The 13317-nt window shown below is 44.1% G+C and overlaps 1 protein-coding gene across 1 annotated transcript; it reads left to right on the top strand.

The window, feature by feature from the left end:
* Nucleotides 1-3692: 3692 nt before the first annotated feature.
* Nucleotides 3693-12619, top strand: Clec3a (C-type lectin domain family 3 member A). Its single transcript, XM_015496047.2, has 3 exons — nucleotides 3693-3915; nucleotides 8081-8164; nucleotides 10101-12619. Exons 1-3 carry the CDS (start codon nucleotides 3801-3803, stop codon nucleotides 10490-10492), a joined length of 591 nt encoding a protein of 196 aa, XP_015351533.1. The 5' UTR covers nucleotides 3693-3800; the 3' UTR covers nucleotides 10493-12619.
* Nucleotides 12620-13317: the final 698 nt, after the last annotated feature.

Genomic DNA, 13317 nt, shown 5'->3' with positions numbered 1-13317 from the left:
CAAGATAGGTGAGGACACCAGCTTCAAAGAGATGACAAGTCTGGCCACTGTCACGCCACTCATAAATGACATCAGAAACTTCAATCTCAGACTATCAGAGTTTTGATCTTTGTCCCATTCACTGCTAACCCAGGCTTAGAAGTCTGATAACCCTCTTCTCTAAAACCTGTCACCAACTCTCTTCAAATCCCATGACATTTTCAGCAGTCACAGCTACGAGTAATCACCACAGGAGAAACAAGGCCACTTTAGCGCACACACCACAACAAATCTTTCCTCCGTGCACTTGAGCTCGCTGTGCTATATTCAAGTTCAGTCCTGTGACCTCCCCTAAATGCTGCCCTTGAACCTCTGAATGCAGCCTGCAAACGTGTTCAGACTTGAGTATTAATAGACAAACAGCACTGAGGCCGGATGGATTTGTGGGTTAGAATCCGAGACTCTGGAAAACAGCTTAGAGCAACTTTAAAATAGCAACCTGTGGAATAAACACACCAGCTACACAGGGTGGTCAAGGGCTGTGCTGCCAATAGTCATTTATTAAAGAAAATAAGACCCTGGTGACAGTTTTAAAATCCTCATCAAAACACTTTTTGTCTAGAGGCAATATTTTTATAGTTCCTGTTCCCTGGCTATAAATGTGGGCTTCTTCTTAAATAGTCCTTTCAGAAGCCCAGGTCCAGCCCAGGAGACAAGGCAGATGACATCATCCTGCTCCACAAATAAGGAATTGTTCAGTCCTCAAGAGGACACCGGCCTGCCTTCCCCAGGACCAGGAGGGGAGGGGGCCACCTGCCTCATTATCTTTGATGTGTGTATAGTTTTGTTTCCTCAGAGTGGGAGGCAGGAGTTTAGTAGAAAGGATAGGAAAAGGGGACCCTCTCAAGGGAGAATAAGGGTACTCTGAAAGGAGGAGAGCATGATCCTTTTGTCCCCCCGTTTTCTTGGGGGTTCCAGGGAGGAATCCAGGGTCCTAAACAGCAGAGTAGAACTCTCCTGGATGATGCAAACAGAGAAAGCACAGGTGACAGAGTTCAGACCTAAAGGACAGGAGTAGCCAGCTATGGTCCTGCTGGCACTCATAGGGAATTAAAGTGTAGGAGGGCTGGGGTAGAGAGATGGAGACGAAGCATATGGGACAGCCCTGTATGGGTGAGGAGTCTGACTTAGAAATGATTCGAAACTGGTGAAGGGTCTCGGATGGGAGAAAGTCACCAGGAAAGACCAAGTGAGATGTCACCAGGTGGGAGGGCCTCAGAAACCATGATGAGAAGTCTGGGCCTCGTGCTAAGTACGATGGAAAGATTCAGAGGGCTTGAAGTCGAGAATGACTGTCCTATCAGCAAAGAACGCAAGGTTCACTGGGTCAGGACAAGAGCTCTTGGTGACTCGGATGAGATAAGGGCAAGGCAGAAGGACAAGTCAAGTCATAGCATTTCTGGGGTAGAACCCCAGCACTTACTACTGGCAAGGTTATGGGGGAGATTGCCTGGATTGCCAGGTAAAGAGGGGGTCTGGGGTGGTAGATTTGGAAGTTCTGAAGGCCTGAGCTACTTGCGTCTAAGGAAGATTCAAGGAGCCAGGGCCCCCTTCTACATCACAGTAAGGAAATCCAGTCTAATCCCTTTCTGTTTACTCCCAGCTAACACCTCTTTGTAACCTTGGGAGAAATGTGACTTTTTTTTTTTTTTAATCCATAGGGCATTCATGGGAGAAAAAAATCCAGAATTTAACTTTTGAACATAATAGGCTGAAATGTCCGAGACAACAACTAGAATTCTCAGGTGGGAAATGGGAACGATTAGCCCGACGGGAAGAGATCCAATAGGGGAGGTAGATGGAGGAGCCCAAGACAGAAAATCTAAGGCCATGAAATGGAATCAGATTGTGTAAGAGGGAGGGGGATTAGAGTAGCCCATGGAAAGTCCCCAGGAGCCCCAGGCAGAAGGGAAGAGGTGGAGTCTCCAAGGCTTCATTCGAACCAGAAGGGTGGGCTTCAGAGAAACCATCCTGTAGGATTCTGTGATGCTGTAGAAAGAACCCGGTACATTGTCTGAACCCCACAGAATGTTCACTGCCCATGGACCATGGTTCACTGCAGACTTTAATTGATACAATGTATCATCATTAATCCTTTCATCAGTTGTAACAAATACACCACACTAATTCAAGATGTTAATAATAGGAAGAACTATAGGGGGAAGGGGCATATGGGAAACTGCTCTAAAACTGCTCCAGAAAAATAAGGTCCATAAATCTACATTAAAAGGAAGAAAGTGGGTCTGGAGTGTGGCTTAGTGAAGGAGGGCTTGCCTAGTGTGCATGAGGCCCTGGGTTTGTTCCCTAGCAACACAAAAAAGAAAAAGAAGAAAGTATATGCTTTAGGATCAGGCTCAAAGAAAAACCAAATCAACAAGGTGTCAGAGGTGTCACTGGGAAAGAAGAGTAGTCTTAAAATAATATAGAATTATTTTGAAGAAGACACCTTGTCCATGGAAGGGTGCAACACAGATCAAGAAAAATGCTGTACATTCTATTACTGTTTTGTAACTTGAAATTTCTTCCTAAAGGATCCAGAAAGATGACAAAGAACAATTTAAACAATCGTGTGACCAATGATTTATACACATTGATCTTCTGTATTCAAGCCAAAGCACACTGTCACAGCCCAGGTCCCTAGAGTCCATCAAAACTTGACTGCAAGTCAGGCATGGTGGTACACACCTATAATCCCAGCTATGGGAAGGCTGAGGCAGGGGGATGGCAAGTTCAAGGCCAGCTTCAACAACTGAGCAAGACCCTGTCTTGAAATTAAATGTTAAAAGGGCTGGGAACGTAGCTCAGTGGTAGAGCACATCTGGGTTCAGTCCCTAATACTGAGCAGGGAGAAAGTATGATTTAATGTGGGTCAAGTAGCTTCAAGGGCAAAAAGTGGGGCGATAGAGATTTGTAAAATAATTATTGTTGTTTTACATTATTCTCATGGAAGTAATTCACCTTTTTAATATTCTTTTCACTCTAAGGTATTTTTTAAGAATGCATGCACATATTGATGCAGCCACAAAACTAACAGAGGGAGGACTCATAAATTGCATTATGGGTTACCCACATGAGCCACTCCATAAATCCCACTGCATGAACTATTCCTAAGGTCCCCCTGAGCCATTCAGACACATGCATGTGCACACACAATAGTTTAAATGCCCAATTCTGTGGCATCCCTCTCATGCACACATGCACATTAAAGAAGTAAATTCCCTGGCTTTTTTTTTTTTTTTTTTTTTTGAGGTTTCTTTCTCACCACCCTACTGGGAATCTGTTTGTCTGCCTCCACATCTCTCTCTCTCCATGTCTCTCCAACCTTTTGCTCTGAAACTGAACCGAATTCATTTTCCAGAACATTTAATAAACTTCAGAGCTCCACATAAAACACTTTTAAATGTTGGGTCTTCAAGGAGACCCCAAGGCTCCCAGACTTTAGATTTAAAAAAAAAATAAAAAAATAGGAAAACAGGCAAAACCCTTAATGAACTCTGATGCACTCCGAGAAGGCAAATGAAACAGAATTAAAATAAATAAAAAGTCCAACATGTGGCCTGAGAACAAGGAGCCACCTTATGCCCTGGCCAGCCGAGGCATTCAAACATTTCGTCAGCAGAAGCTCAGCCAACCTCCTCCGCTCACGTTTATAAAGCTGGCCCAGGGCACCCAGGGCAAGATGTGGCCGAGCAGTCTCCTTGCTCTGTAGCTGCTGCTGCAGAGGGGCTGGCAGAGTGGCCTCACTGACTAGCCCAGGAGCCATGGCAAAGAGTGGATTTGTGATCTGTATCCTGGTGATCACCTTACTCCTGGACCAGACCACCAGCCACACGTCCAGATTAAAAGCCAGGAAGCACAGCAAACGCCGAGTGAAAGGTAACGGGACTGTTCAGCCCAGCCACCCTCGGGGCTTAGTGTGTGGAGGTGCCGGGCGAGTTCATATCTACCCACCAGGAGCCTGTCCCTGGTGACAGCACAATGCCAGCATGTGCATGTCATTTTACAGGGGACCGAGTGAGTGAACTTTGGAATCTCAGAGTTTGATAGTTAAAGGAATCATGCGGGATTTTATAGTTATTGAAGAAAAGCTTTGTAATATAAAAACTTTCTGGCTTACCTATCTGGTGGGCTTAGATATATGGCATGTTCCTCAGAGGGCGCTCACCTGGGTACGTGAAGTTGGGGCATTACGAATGACAGGGCAAGTAGAGTCCACCGTTATGTAGGAGTACTCAATACTCCTAAGTATTGAGTAGTTCCCTCAAATATGTTTGTAAGAACTGTGATTGTACTAAACGTGCAGCAGAGGACAAAACTGTGGGTATCCGCCAGCTCCTTTCTCGTCCTTAGCTACCTTATAGGTTTATTCCCTGGCCGTCTTAGGAGAGTCTATGCCACCTATTTACATTTCTTATGTCAGAGCATCAAACTTCCTCTTTAAGATTGCATGTCCACATGTAAAGTCGTGCAATGTTTGGAAACAAAATGGACTCTCTAAGCAATTCCAAACTTGGGGCGACTTGATATAGGCAAAGAGGTTTAAAAAAGTTGTCATGAATTAAGTTAGGACAATGTATTTGCAGTATGCTGAAACTGAGAAAGAGAAAAAAAGCAGCCAGACCTAGGGGGACATTTCATCTCATCCTTTTAAGCCATTTTCCTCTCAGGACATTTCAAGGGGGATATTATGGCAATTTCACTTCATTAGGAAAAAAAATACCAACAAGATAAAAGTCTAGATTGCATTAGGGGTCCAAGGGGGCTTGTCTTGTGCTTTGTTTTAGTGATTTTAAAGGGCCCTTTCCAGGGGCATTTATTTATAAAATCTAGGTCTAGTGCGAGGTATCCTAAGCAGAGCCTTTTCCCTATAAAGGATTACATGTCCCAGTTCCCCCTCTTAATGAAAGGTTACAATATTTCTAATAAGTAGATGAAGTACACAGCTGAGGACCAGGATAGGGGAAGAAGTGGGGGGGAGAGAGAGAGATGATCCAGGGTGATGTGGCAGATTTTTCTGGCCAGCCTCTCTTCACTGCTGGGAAAAGTAGGAAAAAATGGGGGTTACCCAGTAGGGATGCAGGGAGAGAATGTCAATGTGTGCTCGCTCGCTCTCCACCCCTTCTCCCCCATCCCCACACACATACTTTTTTGGGGAGTCCACAACTTAAACATTGCCTCTCCAAAACATTCCTCACCATCAGGTCCAAGAAAGTAGACCCTGCTGAAGGTGAAGCAATAGCCCTATTTTCTGAACAGGTCTTTCCCCATCCACCCATATACTGTGGTATTATTTTAAAGAGCTTAAAATATTTTAGAAGTTTATGAAGTCAAAAGTCCAAGCCATCTTTTCTACCCCAGTCCTTGTCACAGTATTACCCCCATTAAACATTGGGTGTTAATGTTTCCAGATTGGCTGTGCAAACTGTTTGGCAGGCAAATGGATTTAATTCGTCTGTGAAATCCTGGACAGCTCTCCATAGAAAACATATTTCATTCAAGATATTGTACCATTGTTTGGGCGGGTCGTGACAATGTTTTCTCTTGGTAAATTTCTGTATGGCTTCCAATCCATCTCTTTATGGTACAATGTCCCTGAGGAAGTGCTTTGTATACACATATCGATCCCCTTGCTAGATGTTATGTTTCTTCAAGAAAAACTGCAGGTTAATGGGATTCTCTGCTCGTCTCTTCAAAAGATCTCTGCCGTCCACACTCTAGGCTCAGTGTGTGGGCGTGGCCATTCCCCTGCATCATGACAACCATCTGTACATGGATTCTTAAAGTATCAACATAGAGTTTTATTGGTCAGATCTTCTGGAACATTGTTTGCATTTCCGTATTATATCTAATTCTGGGTAACAACCCTCATAAAAGGGAACCTTTTCAGAAATTCAAAATGGCAATGAGTGAGCTCCAAACATGAGATTTTCCTGTGATTACTTACATCCCAGGTCACAACAAATTATGTGTTGTGTTAATAACTAAAATACAAATTCTGCAGTGAAATATAATCCCTTTGTTCATCCCCATTAGCAACAAAGGGAGGGCAGCAGAAGCCAAGTCACCTGGATAATGACTTCCATAATGATCTCCCAGGAGCCTAATACTAATTCACTGTCTTGGTGCTAATTACAGTGTTTACAGTCTCCCAGTGGAGGCCACTTATTTAAATAGAAGGGAGCAGGAAGCCAAGAGTGAGGGGGATGACAGTGGTCCAGTTGACAGCATAACTTGGAAGAGAGTCTTCGGAGGACTTTGCAAGCCTGGCCCAACAGCTGATGGCTTTGCATTCTAAGTGTGCCCTTTAGTCTATTCCTGTTTGAATGGTGCCTTGGAGAAAATCTCTGTCGTCTTGTATTTCTGAGCTGAGCTGTTGATACTTTAAGAATCGACGTACAGCATTAAGTGAAGTAGAGGTGGGACTGGCCCTGGATACCCCAGAAGGTGATTTCTTTACCCAAATGTGGAAACATCTGGCTTGTGAGCATGTTCAAGGGGATGATGCACTAGGACATGTAGATTTCAGACTGTCCTGAAAAAATCCTAGGATTAAAAAAAAATGAAATGGATTCTATGTATGGCATCCCCACAAAGAGACTTCTGGGAACAGTTCTTATAAAGCTTTAAGCATCTACTCGAAGGCTATGTGCCTGGGACCAAGGAGTAGAGGAAATCCCTGGGTGGAAGCAGATCAGAGGGGTGGGATGAAAACAGGCTTGAGCCAGGGAAATGCACGTCCCAGCTCTGCAGCTCACTAGTTGGGTGACCTTCAGCAGGCTCATTCCATTTTCTTTGCCTCTAGTTTTTCTTCTGTAAAATGGAGACAACGGTAGCATCTTTCTCATAGGAATACTGAAAGAATTAGTCTCCTGGAAGACAGTATATGGTGGCTTTTAATATTTGTTTTTATGATTTACTATGATGTTATAAAGCTGTTTATGTCTAAGGGAGTCCCTAGCAGTTCTAGAGCTTGCATTTGGCCAAGGTTACTAATTTGTTACCACTTACCTATAGTCAAGTTGATCTGACAGCCAGGAAAATTCTTTAGCACCAACCAAGAACATTCAAGACTAAAGAAGTGGCTCATCCCTTACATGGGTGAATTTCTACCTGATCCTTTATTGCTCAGCCCTGCTGGGAGCCACCAGACCAGATGTATCAGCTGTAAATGGATACTGGGGACAGATGGTATGGGGTCCTACGTTAGTCGGAGTCCTGGAACTTACCTACCAATCACCTAGCTCCCTGGGCTGAGCCTTCTTTTCAACGAGAATCAGTTTTCTCCCTTTATTGCTATTTTTAAAGAGCACATTAGGGCTGGGGCTCAGTGGCAGAGTGCTTGCCCAGCATATGTGAGGCCCTGGGTTCGATCCTCAGCATCACATTAAAAATAAACAAATAAAATAAAGGCATTCTGCCCATCTACAACTACAATTTTTTTTAAAAAAGCACTTAACATGAAAGTATTTTTTACACCATAAAGTACATGCCACGAATATTATGGGCCTAGCATCATGTTAGGCATCAGGAATGCCCTGGGTAGTGAAAACATTCAGAAGGAAATAAGTGGGTGATATATAGATTGGAGAAAGTGATCTGGAGAAAATAGACAATAATCAAAGAAAGAGTACGGATTGGATTCCAACCTAGAGCGTAATCAGAAATGTTCAAAGAGAAGCTGGGTCAGGAGGGAGGCAGGAGAGGGGCAACCCAGGTGCACAGGAAGGGGAAACAGCTCTCATTCTCCCACATGCCAAGAGCTGAAGAGTCCAAAGCCTTGTGACAAGGGGAATCTTGTGGGGCGAAAGAGGGGCAAAAGCTCCATCTCGAAAGGGCTCCCAGGGTTACAGCCTCAGCAATCCCTCGCCCCCGTCTTCCTGCCCACGCTGTCTTCATGCATGAGTTTTTCGTACACTCAGCCCAGTTTCCTCCAAATTGCCACCCCCTTGAATTCTGCATCCTGAAGCTCTTTTTAAAGAATTTTATTTTAATCATACGCTTTCTTTCCCATCTACCTCATCCCACCCTAAAATGTCCCCAGAAAAGGATGGAGATCTGAAGTCTCAAGTTGAAAAGCTCTGGAGAGAAGTCAACGCCCTGAAGGAAATGCAAGCCCTGCAGACAGGTGAGAGCCCCTCCCCCACCCCACCAGCACCTCCTCCAAAGGACAGCAGAAGAGCACCTGTCAGGCCCCGTGCTCTAGACTAACCCAGACCACATCTGGAGTTCTGGGTGACAGCTCTTCTTAAAAGAATTGTGGACAAACCGCAGATGTGTTCCAGTGAGAGGACCTGAAATCTGGGAGATGATTGTTTTGGGAAATCAGCTCCATTTGCCAACCCTTCCTCCTCTATGTGGGTGGTACAGAAATAAAACTAGGTGGCTCTAGAATACATTCTAGAAGCCAGGGCATAATTCCTCTCTACTAGGTGGAGAAACAGAGTGAAGGAAGTATTAAATGACCAAAGCACAGCATTGACTGGTGTGAAATGTTTACCACTAGGAGAGCCACTTAGATCAAATGACCAGGCTCACGGGCATCCCCCAGGCCACACTGGGCATCAGATGCCTGTGGAGAGACACAGGTGAGAGCCAAGGCTTGCCCACTGGGCTGCGTCCTGTGTTCCTGTGCACAGCCTGTGTAGCCACACATTCATCCAGAAGCTAGTCTCCAAGAGGGAGGAAATTAGAGTGCACTGGGCAGGTTCAGAAAAAGCCCTGGCCTGCAAAGCTTCCAGCCCTGGAAACAATATTCTTCATATCAACTCCAAAAGCAGAGTGTAGAAGGCCCCACAGGAACTTGCCCAAGTACAAGGTCACACTTCAGGGAAGACACAAGTCACGGCTTTCCATCAAGCAATTTTAACTCCTGGGCTGGAGGTAGTTACCAATCCAGGGTCACTTTTACCATAAGCAAAGTTGCCTAGTAACACGGTACCATGTTCCCCTGTTCAGGTTTCCGGGGATACAGAATCAGAAAGTTAAAGTGAAGTTAAATGCTCATGCAGAAGGAAAAGAAAGTTTGGGTAACCTTTTACCCATATTCTGTCACTACACCTATTTTATGAACCCACCAACAACTTAAGTTGAATAGCTGATTTATGTCGACTCTTCCAGCTTGTGCTGATGATGATTATCCTCACTTTACAGATGAGGAAAGTGAAACACACAGAAATTAAGTAAATTTATCTAAGGTTTACACAGCTAGGAAACATCAGAGAGGAGACCTAAAGCTGGGCACCATGGCCCTGGAGCTGTGCTCAAAAAGTATATTTATGTCTACTTTTTCCCAGGTAGCCCAAAAAGTATTACAAGGTCTCAGTTATCCCACTTAACAAAACCATGGGCTCTGCAAACACAAATTCAGACTTTTGCTTTTGTTTTGATCATTTTGAAATCCCATCCGAATCCAGAAGTCCCAAGGAAATTCAGCATATCACAGATCTGCATAAATTAGGATGCACAGGAGTATCAAAGCAGCTAGAGGCTGAAGATCATGCTTTGAGCTGGGCACAGTGGTGCAAGCCTGTAATCCTAGTGGCTTGGGGGGCTAAGCCAGCCTCAGCAACTTGGTGAGGTCCCAAGCAACTCAGTGAGACCTGATGTCTAAGTAAAATACTACAACAACAACAACAAATGGCTGGGGATGTCGTTCAGTGGTTAAGCACCCCTTGGTTCAATCCCCACTATTCCCCCCACCAAACAAAAAAAAAATGTTTTGAAGGTGGGGCAGACCTGAATTGTGTAGAGGTGATTTTATATGCTATGCAAGTTACATTACTGATATGGCTAAGTTGTGAAAAGTAAGGATTTCTCTAAGCCTCAATGTCCTGATAAGTGGGGTAATGATGTACCACTTCACAGGGTGGTCATGATTATTATGAGTTTGTGTATGTATAGTGCTCAGCACACACACACACACACACACACACACAAAATCACCAATAAACTAACTCATCATCACTGTCACATGTTATCCATTCCATCCAAGTTTATGGCTGTCTGCGCCAGGCATGGTACACTCAAAAGCAAATTAACGTATATACTTTCACATCCCACAGTGTGTCTTCGAGGCACAAAAGTTCACAGGAAATGCTACCTTGCATCGGAAGGCTCAAAGCACTTCCATGAAGCCAATGAAGACTGCATTTCCAAGGGAGGGACATTGGTCGTGCCCAGGAACACCGACGAGATCAATGCCCTCCGAGACTATGGTAAGAGGAGCCTGCCAGGCGTCGATGACTTTTGGCTGGGCATCAATGACATGGTCACGGAAGGCAAGTTTCTCGATGTCCACGGATTCGCCGTTTCCTTCCTCAACTGGGACCGTGCACAGCCCAATGGAGGCAAGAAGGAAAACTGCATCCTCTTCTCCCAGTCGGCTCAGGGGAAATGGAGCGATGAGGCCTGCCGCAGTAGCAAGAGGTACATCTGTGAGTTCACCATCCCTTAAGAGGCCCTCTGCAGATACATCCTCCAAGCAAGATCAGACATGACTTAGAGGCTGCTGGTCCCCAAGAATATGTCAAAATTGCAATTACTAATTGCAAAATTGCCACACAAGTGTCAAAGTCCATAGCAATACAGGATCAGACAATTGTGCTACCATATTTCATTGTGAGTTTGCCCTTCAAGGGGTCAGAAAATAATGATCCAGACATGTGCACGCTATTAAAATGACATCTATGTAAAGGGCTATCATATTCTTTCTCTTTCCTTGTTCTTCTCATTTGTGTAGACTCAGTCTGTTTAAAAATACAACACACTGCTTCAACCCAGAAAAGCAAGCTTAGGCTACCTGGAAGATTTTCTCTTGAAAGTTTAGCACAGGGATACTTTCTGAGAAATGTGTCAGAGGTGATTTTGGTGATATGAAAATCATAGTGTATATTTATGCAACCTTATGTGGTATAAGTTAAATAGTCCAAGTGGCTTCTTGATGTGATCAACAGATGCAGTAAACACAAGATGTATGCAGCTGCTGCTGGTGCAAGATGGCATACTGCCTTATCATACTTATTTTTCTATAAGTAGGACTCTACTCTAAAACAGTAATAAAATGATAGTATAGTGTATTAGTCAGTTTTCCATCACTATAAGATACCTGACAGTCTACATATGAAGTACAAAGGTTTATTTAGCTCACAGTTTGGGTGGTTCAAAGTTCAAGACTGGGCAGTCCTGTTGGCTTGGTTTATGATGAGGGTGGCAGATGGCAGCATATCCCAGCAGGGGCCATGTTGGAGTAAATGGTCACATTTCAAACTATTGCACAACAAGAGAGAGGGGGGATGGGCAGAGTCCCACAATCTCTTTTCAGGGCATGATAAGGGCCTCCAATATGGCTCCATCTCTTAAGATCCACAGCACCTGCTAATACTCCCACCCTGGGGACCCTTGGGAGAAATAGATAAATGAGGCTACCTCAAGCCATAGCATATGATAAATACATAAAGCAGCAAATCATTTATTATTATCAAATATTCTGTATGGTGCCTAATTGTATGTGCTGTATCTTATACAACTGACATAGCAGTGCATTGGTCTACACCAGTATGACCAAAACACATGAGTAGTGCCCTGCATTATGACCTTGGGCAGCTACCATGGCAGTGGGCAAAGGTCATATTTCAGCTCCATTACAATCTTATGGGACCACCATCATGTACCACCATGCATTGGTCAGACATTGCTATAGATACATGCTGTGTGTATTTGTGGGATGAGAATTCCCTAAATCAGAGGTTCTGGGTGCTGTGTAATCCAACAACTTCTCTCTCATGCTCCATCTGCCCCACCTCCCATACACCTGCTAGTCCAGGGCCCCTTCTTTGAGTGGCTGCTTCCCCTGCTGGGCTTGTGTCTTGTGTGCTGCCTCAGGACCATGATGTCTGAGGTGGTTCTGATTTAACTCTGTTTCTTTTGAACTCCCCACCCCAGTTTTTTTTTTTTTTTAAAGTTCCCAGGCAGGGTCCAAAAAGACATGAGCAGGTAGCATGCGTGATGGATTCCATGCCCAGCATGACATCAGTTTCCCCTTAAAGGGGAAATTCTGAAGCGCAGAACAAGAACAGCAGAACTTGTGGGCCAGGAGCGCTGGGGAAAAGCCTATTTTCTCCTTCCTTTTATATCTTTACTGTCTCCCTATATATATGTTAGCTTTTTTAACACTTTCTTTATATACTTAAATATATAATGATGGTGGAAAAAATCATTTAAGTCTCTTCAAGACAACCTATCTTTGGAAGTTGCAAGTTGGATTTAGGCAGCACTATTCTAGAGCCATGCATCTAGGTAAATTTTTTTATCCTGCCAAATGCTATCCCCATGAAACTTCTCAACAAAATTGCAGAAAATAATTTCATCACTTCAGATGAAGTTACAAAATTGAGGCTCTGGGAAGAGGGCTTTTTAGAAGAAAAAAAAAATCTCAATATATTCTGTCCTTCCAACAAATATCCAGTTTCTTTAAATTTTCACTGTTTTGTGAATCACATCTTGCTCCGCAAACTTTAATTACACGTGCTTGGAATTAAGTTTTAGCTCTTTTCATCAGACAATAATAAAGCCTGGATTCTGATCAATGTGGACGGGTTCGTATGTTCATTATAGTCATTCAAACTATGTTGGTTTGTATAAACTTGGCAGAAAATACTCTGCATTTGACCAAACTGGTGACACAGATGTCTTCGGAGAACAGTTTCACCTGCAATAAATAGATGCAATCAGGGAGGGAGGGGGTCCTTAAAAATGCATCAGATGAACTCCTGCTTTCCAAGGCATCTCAACAGTGATGAGAAATGAGGGGGCAATCAGGGGCTGGGGGTGGGCAGGAGAGAGAGAGAATGTGTGTGTTCTCACCTAGCGCTTAGTTCATCATCCCAATCCCCTAAGGCCTGGTGTCAATTTCTGTGAATTCTATGAGCTGCCCCATAATTCCCCCAAGTTACACAAGACAAGTTCTCCTTTGCATGTGAGCTGCTTTAAAGTGGCCCATCAGCAAGGACAGGCTGGGAGATGATGCAGTGGCCATCTCAAAACCTATCAGCCAGGATGGGCTGGGTAGTGCTACAGTTGCAAGTTCAAGTGGCATTTGACAGTAAATGGTTGGAGTTGGAGAATATCATGCCAAGCGAAATAAGCCAATCCCAAAAAACCAATGGCTGAATATTTTCTCTAATATGTGGATGCCAATTTATAATAAGGCAGAGGTCACTAGAGAAGAATAGCATTACCTTAGACGGGGAGGGGAGGGGAGGGGAGACAGTCATAATGTCT

The sequence above is a fragment of the Marmota marmota genome, unplaced genomic scaffold (assembly GCF_001458135.2).
Source record: "Marmota marmota marmota unplaced genomic scaffold, marMar, whole genome shotgun sequence".
Taxonomy (NCBI): domain Eukaryota; kingdom Metazoa; phylum Chordata; class Mammalia; order Rodentia; family Sciuridae; genus Marmota; species Marmota marmota.
This window is presented reverse-complemented; position numbering and strand designations above follow the sequence as displayed.